Source organism: Nelumbo lutea, chromosome 6 (genome assembly GCF_056320005.1).
Source record: "Nelumbo lutea isolate HS-2025 chromosome 6, American lotus-T2T, whole genome shotgun sequence".
Lineage (NCBI taxonomy): Eukaryota > Viridiplantae > Streptophyta > Magnoliopsida > Proteales > Nelumbonaceae > Nelumbo > Nelumbo lutea.
In genome coordinates, this window is record NC_142689.1 from 58,620,217 (window position 1) to 58,632,392 (window position 12,176).

The following is a 12,176-nucleotide window of genomic DNA, read 5'->3' on the forward strand; positions in this document are numbered from 1 at the left end:
TAATATATAATTTATTATTTATAATATAATATTATATATATATTTCTAGTCTTTTTATAATATAATATAATATCATATTTTATATTTATTATATAATACTATGAAAATAAAAAAACCGATGAACTAAACCGATCAACTTCGATACGGTTTTGATTACGATTTTCCAAAAACCGGTACCACCGGTCGATTTGCAAAAAGGCCCACCGTGGGCACCTCTACTTGCAGTCTTGCGCCCCTATTCAATGGGTATCACAACAAACTTTGTCTGACGCTGTCAACTATGTGGGTAATTTCGTCATTTTGTCACTAATGTTAATAGATTCTAACGGAGGGGTCTAATTGTAACGTTGTCAAAAACGTTAAAAAAAAGGAGATTTCAGCAATGGACAGAAGCTTCAAGGATGTTTCATCAATTTACCAAAAAAACAGGTCCATAACCATACTTCATATCCTTATTGGGCTAACAAATCAAATACGGACAGTAGGCCCACGATGAGGTCTTAAGAAGCCCATTATTAATTCATTTAATAATATATAAACCGATTTAATTTAAATCATCAAATGTCCTTTCATCACTTTCGCTCATCTTTATAAAGAGCAAAGGCTCCTTTCTACGGTGGATGGAACTGCCACACCACCCTTGTTATCAATTGAGGTTTAAGAGTCTATTAATGTGATTACGTGGCGTTAGTATCCACCGTCGAAACGTTTTTCCAAGACCGGAACCCGATTAGCTCTAATTATAAAGGTGATCATTTCAATCTACTTCAGTGTTAGGACGCGGGAGCGCGTGAAGGAGAAGGAGAGAGAGAATCAGAGAAGCAATTCCTAATCTCTCCACTTCGTAGATCCGATAGTTGTAACTGTAGATTCAATCTCGAAAATGTCTTCTACATTCAGCGGCGATGAAACTGCTCCGTTCTTTGGCTTCCTCGGCGCTGCAGCTGCCCTAGTTTTCTCATGTAAGCAGAAACTTAGCCCTAATTTTTGATTCTTTATCTGCTTCTATGGATTCCCAATGTTCCGATTATATTTTTCTGGGGTTTTGGTGTAGATCTAAGGGTTTTGTTGCTGATTCAGGTATGGGAGCTGCTTATGGAACGGCAAAAAGTGGTGTTGGCGTGGCCTCCATGGGTGTTATGAGGCCAGAGCTGGTGATGAAGTCAATTGTTCCCGTCGTTATGGCCGGTGTTCTGGGTATTTATGGATTGATTATTGCTGTTATAATCAGTACTGGAATTAACCCTAAGGCCAAGTCTTATTACCTTTTTGATGGTTATGCACACCTTTCATCTGGCCTTGCTTGTGGCCTTGCTGGGCTTTCGGCTGGAATGGCAATCGGTATCGTTGGTGATGCTGGTGTCAGGTAATGCTTTTGATCTCAACTTTATTTTGATTGGCAAGTGGTCTCTTTTTCTGTTTTGCGATTGCCTTGGATATTAGTGATCTTAATCTTTGAGTCTGTTCGGATTGATGTGCCTTGCCACAATTTTCTAACTTACAATTATAATTACCTTCTTTTTTTAGAGCTTTGATCTGGATGAGCTGTTCGATTCTTTTTCTTTTTTAATTTTTCTTTCGGTTAAACATTCTACTTTTTGGATTTGATATATGTGTACTTCCTAGCTTGAGTCAGTCTTGACATGAAAATCGTGCCTGTAGCAAATTTTCATGGTTAGTCTCAAGGAAGTTATGGTGGAGAATTGTGTTGAAGATGTTGAAATTTTAATCCCCCTAGCAACAGCTCATATGATCTTTCCATTTTGCTCCTAATAGTTAACAACGTTTTCCTGTTTCTTCCTCTCTGGGTCTATGTGTTGCTCCGAGGGCTCTGAGCCTCTGAGGTAGCTTCTCATGATTATCTTCCCTTGGAAAGACTATCGTCCACTTAATTGATTAGCAATGTACAAGAAATTCTGACTATACAATTCACATCGTCCAAAGTAAGAGCCTTCCCCTCCTCCACCAAAAGGAGGAAGATAAAAAAATAGAAATGAAAAGCTATCATCAACAAAAAAAAAAAAATGAAAACCACACAGAAACTCTATTGCTTTTCAATCTGCTTGTTCTTCTTAATAGTCTCAATATCTACATGTCCTTAAGCTATTAGGGAGTTGAAAGAAGTGCTTCTAACTTGTCCGAAAACTGGAAATGTTACTGATAGGGGGAGCTCGCCTGATACCCGTGATCCCTCACACGAGCAGCAGCGACCTGATAACCGTGCTCTGACACAAGGGATGCAACGACCTCGAAGGAATATTACCAGACCCATACGGTTCAGGGAATAGAAGCCATTCATGGACAGCTCTAGTTAGTTATGCATATTGATCATTGTACCTCTCTGGCATAACCGTTTTCTATTAAGCATTTCCTATATATATCATTATAGTAGGAATGAAAAAGGAAATGAGAAGAAATCACCCTTTTCCATTTCTGTCTCGTAGGGCTGTTCATAAGAAGACCCAACCCGACCAAACCGACCAACCCGGACCGACCCAACCCGAGTCGGCCGGGTTTTCTTCAGCACCGGTTTCAGGTTTTAAAAAATCATAAACCGATGATTCAGTTTGGTTTCGGTTTTCATGTGTGAAAACCGAAACCGTCCCGAACCGAACCAACTTAATAGTTAGTTCCTAGTTGGTAGTTACAACCTACTTAATTACACTATATTATCTCTCATCTCTATAGTGTAAGTGGCCACCAGTTGGCAAATAGTACTCTCAAACTCTGCTCCCTCCACAACTGGATCCATGGATGGGCCACAAAACATTAAGGAAATGCTGGTTTCCTTTGGGAATGTAGAGCCTGAAATGAACACTTGAATATCAACTAAGTCACTACTAAGTAAAGCCGAAACCGACCCAAACCGACTCAAACCGATCAGGTCGGTTTTGCTTAACACAGGGTCAGTTTCAGTTTCAATTTCAAGTAACCCTACCAGGTTAGGTCGGTTGGAAAAACATCAGTAAACCGACCCAACCCGACTCGTGAACAGCCTACTGTCTCGTCTTCCTCTTGGAGCTTTCCTCATGCTCGATGTGGGGAAAATTCTCTCGAAATCCTATCGATTGGTGCTATCATTCTATGCTCTGCCTCCATGGCCGAACAAGTCGCAGCTCATGTTCAAACTGATCAGGTTGGTTTTGCTTAACATGGGGTCGGTTTCGGTTTCAATTTCAGGTAACTTGACCAGGTCAGGTCGGTTGGAAAAACATCAGTAAACCAACCCAACCCGACCTGTGAACAACCTTACTATCTCATCTTCCTCTTGGAGCTTCCCTCATGCTCGATGTGGGGAAAATTCTCTCGAAATCCTATCAATTGGTTATCATTCTATGCTCTGCCTTCATTGGCCGAACAAGTTGCAGCTCATGTTCAAACCAGATACAAAGTGTTAGAAGATGCCATTGAAGAACTACATACTTCTCACACAGACCACCATACCAAACTCGACAACATCCAGTCAAACCCTCAATGAACTGGTCCTTCGCCTTCCTCGCCCTGACAAGCCCACCATCATTCTTCCTCCTCAGTCAACTTCCTCATCTTCTGTTGCCAACTCCCCCATCTCCATTCGTCTCCTCTGTTGCGAAATCTCACACTTCGACGACTCCAAACCCCATGATTCGATCTTCTAGGCTGAGTGCTATTTCAACTTCCATCATACCCCAGACGAGCAGCGAATCGACATTGCCTCTTTCTTCATGATCGGTCAAGCTCTTAGCTGGTTTCAATGGATGCACAACAACCAACAGTTATCCACTTGGACCAATCTAACTACAACAATTGAAGAACGATTCAAACCATCTTCCTTTGTTAATCACCAGGCCACTTTGTTCAAGCTAACCCAAACCTCCTCGGTCTTAGATTACCAATCCCGCTTTGAGACCATCTGCAACCACATCGATGGCCTATCCCCTCAAACAATTCTTAACTGCTTCATCTCTGGGCTCAAACCCGAAATCCAACGGGAGCTTGCAGTCGTTAAACCTTCCACCATCTCCTCCGGACATCCGCCCTCTCTTTTACAAAACTAATAGAGGATGATAAACTATCCTTTGCCCCTGTTATTCACTCCCCAACCAATCGGCTCCCTCAACCATCTTACCCTCCCCCTCCCTCCATCACTCTCCTTCCATCTCTGAACACCAACTTGCGACCCGCTACCTCATCCTTACCCCCCTCTACCAGATCACCACTACTGGGCCTTCCACCTCGACTTTCGAACTTATCACCCAACATTCGTCTCCTTACTCCTGTTGAACAACAAACACGACGGGCCCAAGGACTATGCTTCATCTGTGATGCAAAATTTCATCTCGGACATAGGTGCCAAACCCCACAGCTCCTCCTTCCTGACGAGGATTCCAATCCCCTCGACCTTGATTCATCAGTTTCACCTACCCTCGACATCAACTCCCAACCATCACCTGAAATCTCACTTCACGCCCTCCAGGGTAACGATTCACCCTGTACCCTTCACTTACTTGCGTCCATCATTTCCCACCCCATTTCCGTCCTTGTTGACTTAGGGAGCACATATAACTTCCTACATCCCTGAGTCGTCTTGTTTCTTCATCTTCCTGTCAACCCCTCCCCTTTCTCCTCAATGACCGTCGACAATGGCGATCAACTACAATGCATAGGAACGTGCCCCTCCGTCACCTTGCTCATCCAAGGTACTCCGCTCCCTATTGACTTTCATCTCCTTTCCATCTTGGGTGCTGATGTCGTTCTTGGCATTCAATGGCTCGATTCTCAAAAAACTGGGGCCGATTACCACCGACCATAAGGCATTGATGATGTCCTTTAGCCTCAATGGTGAACCCATTACTCTTCATGAAATCCCCAATTCCCTTCCACCATCGTCCTAAACATTCTCCACCTTCTTCAACAATTTGCAACCGTTTTTGCCACCCCCAATCACTTACCCCCCTTTCGCCCCATCGAACATCACATTACCCTACAACCTAACACCCTTCCCCATTAATGTGAGATCCTATCGATATCCCCACTTCTAGAAGGATGAGATAGAGTGGCAGATTCACGACATGCTACAAGCAGAGATTATCCGTCACAGCACCAACACTTTCTCATCTCCGGTGCTCCTTGTTAAAAAGAAAGATGGATCGTGGCGTTTTTGTGTTAACTACCGTGCTCTCAATGTAGTGATTGTGAAGGACCATTTTCTCATTCCAGTTGTTGATGAACTCTTGGACGAGCTCCATGGTGCGAAATACTTCTCCAAGATCGATTTACGCTCGGGATATTTTCAAATTCGTGTACATGAACCAGATATTCACAAAACCACATTTCGCACACACGAGGGTCATTATGAGTTTCTCGTAATGCCATTCGGGTTGTCCAACACCCCCGCTACCTTCTAGGCTACAATGAATTCTCTATTCTGACCATTTTTGTGGAGGTATGTTTTGGCTTTCTTCAATGATATCCTCGTTTATAGTGCTTCATGGACTGATCACCTCCAACATTTACATTCGGTGTTCTCTGTTCTTCACCAACACCAACTTTACGTAAAATTCTCCAAGTGCTCTTTTGTTAGCTTGAGAATGAATATTTGGGCCACCTTATCTTAGTCGATGGTGTTAAAACTAATCCCTAGAAGATTGACACCATGCTTTCATGGTCACAATCTTCTTTTGTCACGGCTTTTTGTGGATTCTTGGGACTCATTGGCTATTATGTCAAGTTTGTCCGTGGCTATGCTTCCATTGCCACTCCTTTGACTGATCTCTTAAAGCACAATCAATTCCAATGGAGCCTTGCAACAATAGAGGCATTCATCGCTTTCAAAACTGCTATGGAAACAATCCCTGTACTGGCACTTCCTGATTTCACCATTCCTTTCACAATCGAGACAGATGCATCCACTGTGGCCATTGGGGCCGTCCTCTCCCAAGTCCATCATCCAATTGCCTTTTACAATAAGAGACTTGGCCCTCGACTCCAATCTGCCTCCACTTATGCTTGAGAAATGTATGCTATTACTGCAGTAGTGCACAAGTGGCAGCAATATTTACTCTCAGTAGGAAATTTATTGTTGTCAACGATCATCACAGCCTTCGAGAGCTTCTTCACCAAACAATCCAAACACTAGAGTAGCAAAAATGGTTGACAAAGCTATTAGGGTTTGAATTTACAATCCAATACAAACCCAATACTTCAACACAACCGTTGATGCACTTCCCCAGTGGTCCAAATTGGCTCTCTCTCTTCATGGCGCTTTCCTAGCAATGGGTTGTTTTTTTTTATGACATTTGCCAAGCCATAGCCACGAACCTTGAGGCCCAAGAAATATTACAGAGGCTCCATGACCAACATGGAAACCAAACAAGTTATGTTGTGCGAGATGGTTTACGAGGCGCTCCCAAAAGACCCTGGGGTGTATGCTAGAGGCACTAATACCTCTGAGGCGTACGCTTCAAGTGCAAGAGGCATACGCCTCATGCACATCTTATATAAAAAAGACAAAAAAAAAAGAAAAAAGAAAAAAAAGGAAAGGAAGGGAATGGAAAAGAAAGGGAAGGGAAAGAAAAAGAAAGAGAAGAAAAAAAGAGAAAAGGAAAGAAAAGGGGAAAGAAAGTGGTTTGCCCCCCGCCCCTTCGGTTGGGGGGCAAAGCCCCCCCCAGACCCCTCGCCCCCTTTTCAGTGCAGCCCAATTTGTTTATTTTTGAGTTAGGGGGGTCTTGTTCTGCTTTGCCTCGCCTCCGCTTCAACAAGACCCCCCTTTCAACTAATGTTATGCATCTTTATTCTTCTTAATATAAAAGATTTTTATTAAAAATAAAGAAAAAATGAGATCCCCCCTTCCTCTTCATCCTCCTCCTCTTCCTCCTAACCCCCCTCCTCTTAAGGAGGCTTATGCCTCTTTGTGTTCGGGAGGCTTACGCCTCTTGCGTTTTGAACTACGCCTCACGCCTCTAGGTAGTGGAACGCCTTGCGTCATGCCTCCGTGTTTTAAAACATTACTATAAACTAATACTTTAACTTGCTTCATCAATGTGTTTCAGATAATGAGGTAATTCTCTCTCTCGCTCTCTCAAGTGCACACAAATCTATACTTACTATTATTAAAAGTGTGAAGCTTTTAATTGACTAAAATATCACAATGTTTTAGTTTGGTTGCTCTCTAAATTGTAATGACAAAAAAAAGTTATCAAAAAAAAATTGTAAGGACAAAAATGTAATTTGAAGAACCACTTTTCTCTTCATTCAAATCCCTCTCATTAAGTCTTATATTTAAGGTATTAACTCCCATTAATATTCATTAGATCTTATTATTGACTAGAATACCCCTATTCCTGAATTTGGTCCCTCTCTAATTTTGAGGGCATTAAATGTACTTTTTTTTGAAATTCCTGAAGGTGCCAATGCATTATATTTTCCAACAAAACAGAATTAATACAATTAGGTTCATTAGACCATGTAGTAACTCGATAGAGGTTACAAGCAAGTTTGAAATTAAGTGTGCAACTCTGTTTCTTGTTCGTGGAATGAGGGAGACAACCAGATCTCGAAACCTACATAGTAACCTCCTGCAATCTGCGAGCAAGGTATGCAACCACCAAGGGACGTCTAACGACAGGAGTGGAATTACCAATTGCACATCTCCTTCTAACTTGATATTTTCAATATTAAGATGTAAATCCAGTAGAAGACCTTGATAATCCTATGCTTCAATCACTTTTGGATGATCATTTTCACAAGGGGTACCACTTCTTGCAAAGAACTACTGCATTTCTCCTCATTCAGTTCCCTCTCATTAAATCATATATTTAGGGTATTAATTCTCATTTTTTCATTGAATCCTATATGAATTAACCATATCAAAGAAAAATAAGTGTGACAAATAATAAATGTTTTTAGACTCGAAACTGGTAATAGGTTGGATGCAAACAAATAGCTTAGGTACCTGGTCCCTTAGACAACCTGTAAGGGAGATTATGCAACTAACAAGGGAGCTTGAAGTCAGGTTTAAATGGACTAGGAGATCAGCCAATGCAATGGCTGATACTTCAGCAAAGCAAGGAGTTAGTAGGCAGAACCTTTTTTGGGCCTGTTTTGTAATTTGTAATTTGGTGGGGAGTCACCTTGTTTTTTGAAGGTGACAGTTGTACCAAGTTTCTTAAAGAATCAATGAAAGTTACTGTTTCGAAAAAAAATAATAATTGTTTTTATTGATGATAGAAATAAAAGACAAATTTAAAACCAATACAAAAATGGAGTTGTTTTCCTGTTCGATGGCGAGTCAACAATTCAACTTTGATGTCATAATTAAATATTAAATATTAAATAATAATAAAAAGGGAATAAGAAAGATGAAAACACAGAAAAGTATAGAAAATACAAAAAAAATGTAGAAAACATTTGGGCACATCTCTAATATCATATATTCATCATATTAAACAAAATTATGTGTGACAAATAAGAATACTTTTTATAGACATAGAAATATAAAAATGTAGAAAATTTTGGAAACATATTATTTACTATCATTGGAAACTTATGAATTGTCAATTGTAATAGCATGTAACTTTGAAAAGCTTGGAAATGTTTCAAGCAATTGCTATTAGGAGGTTATATAGTGGTCTTCTTTAAATGTTTTTTGTGCAATCATCATTTTAAAAGTGAAAAATACAACCAAGTCCAAGGGTTTTTAGAGATTGAGGCATAAGGTGCAAAGTAAGGCACACACCTCAATGAAGTGAGGCAAGGAAAAAATTAATAGACAAGAATATGCAAATTTAATTTTTGAAAGAAATACAATTCTTCAAAAGACTTATAGATCAACTGGTTAGAGTATCATATTATTAAGCAAAAATTTTAGCTTTCAGTGAACACTGAGGCATGACATGAAGTGTTCTATACTTCTCAAAAAATTTGCTTAATAATTTTTTTTGACAAAAGGTAAAGTATGATTGTTTTAAAGCAAAAAAAAAAAATGTCCTGTGTACAATGAGAAGCTGTACAAGAAACTGCCAAGTAGGACCTCAAAAAATGGCCACCCGCCACCCTAAAAAAAGAACAACCAAGAGTATCTCCTTTAAAAACATTATGTATAGACAACCAATCTTTAGTAACCCCTAAGGCCAAATTGATGAGCTTGGCTTCAGAAGAAGCCGTGTGCTAAAAAATTCTATTGTTCCTCTCTTTCCAAACAGTCCACAGGATTGCCAATGGAATGGAGGTCGCACACTTCCCCTTTCTTGGTCAACCCAGAAATGTGCCATTCCTCTAGCAGAGCTTTCATTGAAGCGGGCATGCACCAGCTCAGGGTCAGGACCTTCAAAAAGTGATTCAAACTTTTCTACTAAACTTGCAATGTAAGAACATATGTCTTGAAGACTCAACCTCCACATTGCAAAGGCAAAAATTCAAATCATTGCAAATAAAACCTTTCTTCAATAGCATTTCTTGGGAAAGGCATCTCTACGAAGCTGCCGCCCAGATAAAAAACTTGACTTTTGAGGGAGCTGCTGTTCCCCAAATGGCCTTGCTAGAAAAAGGGACTTCTTGCTCTCCCACTAGAAAGTTGTAAAAGGATTTAACTGAGAACACTCCTGACTTATTCCACTTCTGAATTCTTGCTTCCTGTGCTTGTAGATTTAAATGCTGGTTTTGTAGTAGAGTAAGGAGGTCTGCTGTTGTCAGCTAGCATATAAGAGTTGGCTACCAAGCCTTCCTTGTCTGTTGCCACATTAAAAAAGGTTGGAAGACCTTTTAGGAGTGGTATCATAAAATGGTCATTACCCAATGTTGCTCCATTAGTGATTTTTGGCGATCTTATGGATATCAGAAATTCAGGTTTCTGATTGGTTGTATTTTTGCAGAGCAAATGCACAGCAACCAAAGCTCTTCGTTGGGATGATTCTTATCCTTATCTTTGCTGAAGCCCTTGCTCTCTATGGACTCATTGTTGGAATCATCCTCTCCTCACGAGCTGGCCAATCCAGAGCAGACTAAGAGAGGTTTATTGCCCTTTGTTCTTGTATGGTCTACTGCAATTGTTTCGCAACCCATTCTTATGGTAGTTAAGCGTATACTTAATAGACTCATTCTGGATGTAGATTGTTCCACAACCTTCATTAGTTAGTTGCTTTTTGCTGGTTGTAGATTTGGGAATGAGTTGCTTCCCCTAAATAAAGCCTTCGGATCTGTTTTTGTTCGTTCATCTATTGCACTTTGCAGATGTAAAACCTATACCGGTGAAGATACTATCATTTCCGACTTGGTTTCCATACGACAGTGGTATTTGTATTTAGTGCAAGCTACATGCTTTTTAATTTTGATATGCTCAATCGAAATGAACAATTGATGTTTTGATATCATATCGATATTTTGATGATGGTTGAACCTGGGGTCTATCGGTTGTCACGTTTGTAATGCTGATGGCTAAGCCTGGGGTCTATGAGAAAAACTTTGGCTGCCCAGTCTGGATAGAAACGGCAATGGGTATGGGTATGGTACCTGTTAAAATTGCCCTTTCTATTCCCAAACCTCCTTAGGTACCCTTGTTTACCTTTTTCTCCTAATTTTCCAAATTCGTTTCGTCCCACCTGATTATTATATGACATATCTTATTATTGTTATTATTTTTCAATTTTAAAATTGAAATTTAATTACCTTAATTAATATCCATTAAATTATCATAATTGACTCTATTAACATTTCATTTTTCATAATTGACTCCATTACTAACCTTATTTAACACACCACTTGTAACATTAATTATCTTCATATCATAAATAAATCAATTAATTTCATTTAAGTATATTTAAAATCAGTATTATATAAAATTGAGATATTAGAAGGATTTAAATCTAGGTTGTTTATTTGAAAGATGAGTATTTTAAATTTTTAACCACTAGGCTACTTCATGATATCTTGTTAAATTCGCAGTGATATTAAACCATGTTATATCCATGCGTATTAAAGTACAAAAATATTTATTTGCAACTACCTAGGTTTCTAGTCATAAATCCCATAATCAAATCAACTCTGAATGCTTTTGTCTTTATAATCTCAATTATCGATTTAAGAGACTTTTTCTTGACAACTAACTTATTAGGTGAATGTACTTTTCCAATTACATATAACACCATTATTTATTAAACTTTGTTTATTTTAAATTTTGTAACATCTTACATGAGTTTTAGTTTGTTAAGATATGCATATATGTGTATATCAATGTTTCGTTGGGTCATTCGGATGATTTATACATTCCATTTTTTATTGTGAAATTACACTTAGATAAAGTCATAAACTATTAAAATACATATTTCTTATGTATAGAGTTTTTAGAGCTGTAGATTATATAAAATTCAAATATTTTTAATATATTAGTAAATATGTGCGAGCGTTTGCACATGGCAGTGTTTCTAAGACAAAACTATTTATAATTCATGGATAGTTTCTCAACTTTTATAAGTGGGCAATTTCTAAAATGAGAGTAAAGGACATATATGCCCTCTTTATGCCCATTGTGTGTTAATGGGGATAGAAAACATCCAATGAAAATTCCTAAAGAAGGGACAATCACTCTTCTATAGGTAGTATAGATTATGGTTTTCAAAATCGGATTGGACCAGAAAAACCAGGAACTGGTCACCGGTTCCATTTTCCCCAAAAACCGGATTCCCCCCAAAATCGTTGATTTTGGTCAGTGAACTGTTGAACTGGGTGGTTAACCATTTGAACCGTTCGAATGGTTTTGATTGTTTTTTGTTTTTTTTTTGAATTTTTTGAATTTTTTTTAATTTTCTTGTTAGAACGGACTGAGCGTCGATTCGAATGATTGGACCATTTGACCCGATAACCGGACCCCTTATCGGTTCGGTCACTAGGTCGGTTTTAAAAACCATGGTATAGATATAGATATAGATATTTGAATTTTCATGATGTATCCATGTGTATCTTAAATTTTCCATTGTATCTATCCATATCCAAATACATTTCTTTTAATTGCATCTTCAATATTCTTTGCATTTTTAGATACTTTGAACCTTGCACCCGATTTTACATCACTAAGTAAAATGTGATGCTCCTCTTAAAAAGAAATAGTGTACTATGCCATGCTAAAGATGCCTATAATGGGATACAAGATAGATAGATAGGCTTATCCACGTGAAGTATAATTGGGTTTGGGTGCCAGTACC

The 12,176-nt window shown here is 38.9% G+C and overlaps 1 protein-coding gene across 1 annotated transcript; it reads left to right on the top strand.

The window, feature by feature from the left end:
• The first annotated feature begins 563 nt into the window (after positions 1-563).
• On the top strand, positions 564-10,349 carry LOC148849079 (V-type proton ATPase 16 kDa proteolipid subunit). The gene is made up of 3 exons (XM_088948929.1): positions 564-962; positions 1,081-1,366; positions 9,852-10,349. Exons 1-3 carry the CDS (start codon positions 884-886, stop codon positions 9,982-9,984), a joined length of 498 nt encoding a protein of 165 aa, XP_088805055.1. The 5' UTR covers positions 564-883; the 3' UTR covers positions 9,985-10,349.
• Positions 10,350-12,176: the final 1,827 nt, after the last annotated feature.

What these genes read in the sequence shown, in the direction of transcription:
- LOC148849079 (XM_088948929.1), top strand. Translation starts at nt 884, where the DNA reads ATGTCTTCTACATTCAGCGGCGATGAAACTGCTCCGTTCTTTGGCTTC. An exon ending in AGCTGCCCTAGTTTTCTCAT is followed by an intron (nt 963 to 1,080) that starts GTAAGCAGAAAC and finishes TTGCTGATTCAG; the next exon opens with GTATGGGAGCTGCTTATGGA. An exon ending in GTTGGTGATGCTGGTGTCAG is followed by an intron (nt 1,367 to 9,851) that starts GTAATGCTTTTG and finishes GTATTTTTGCAG; the next exon opens with AGCAAATGCACAGCAACCAA.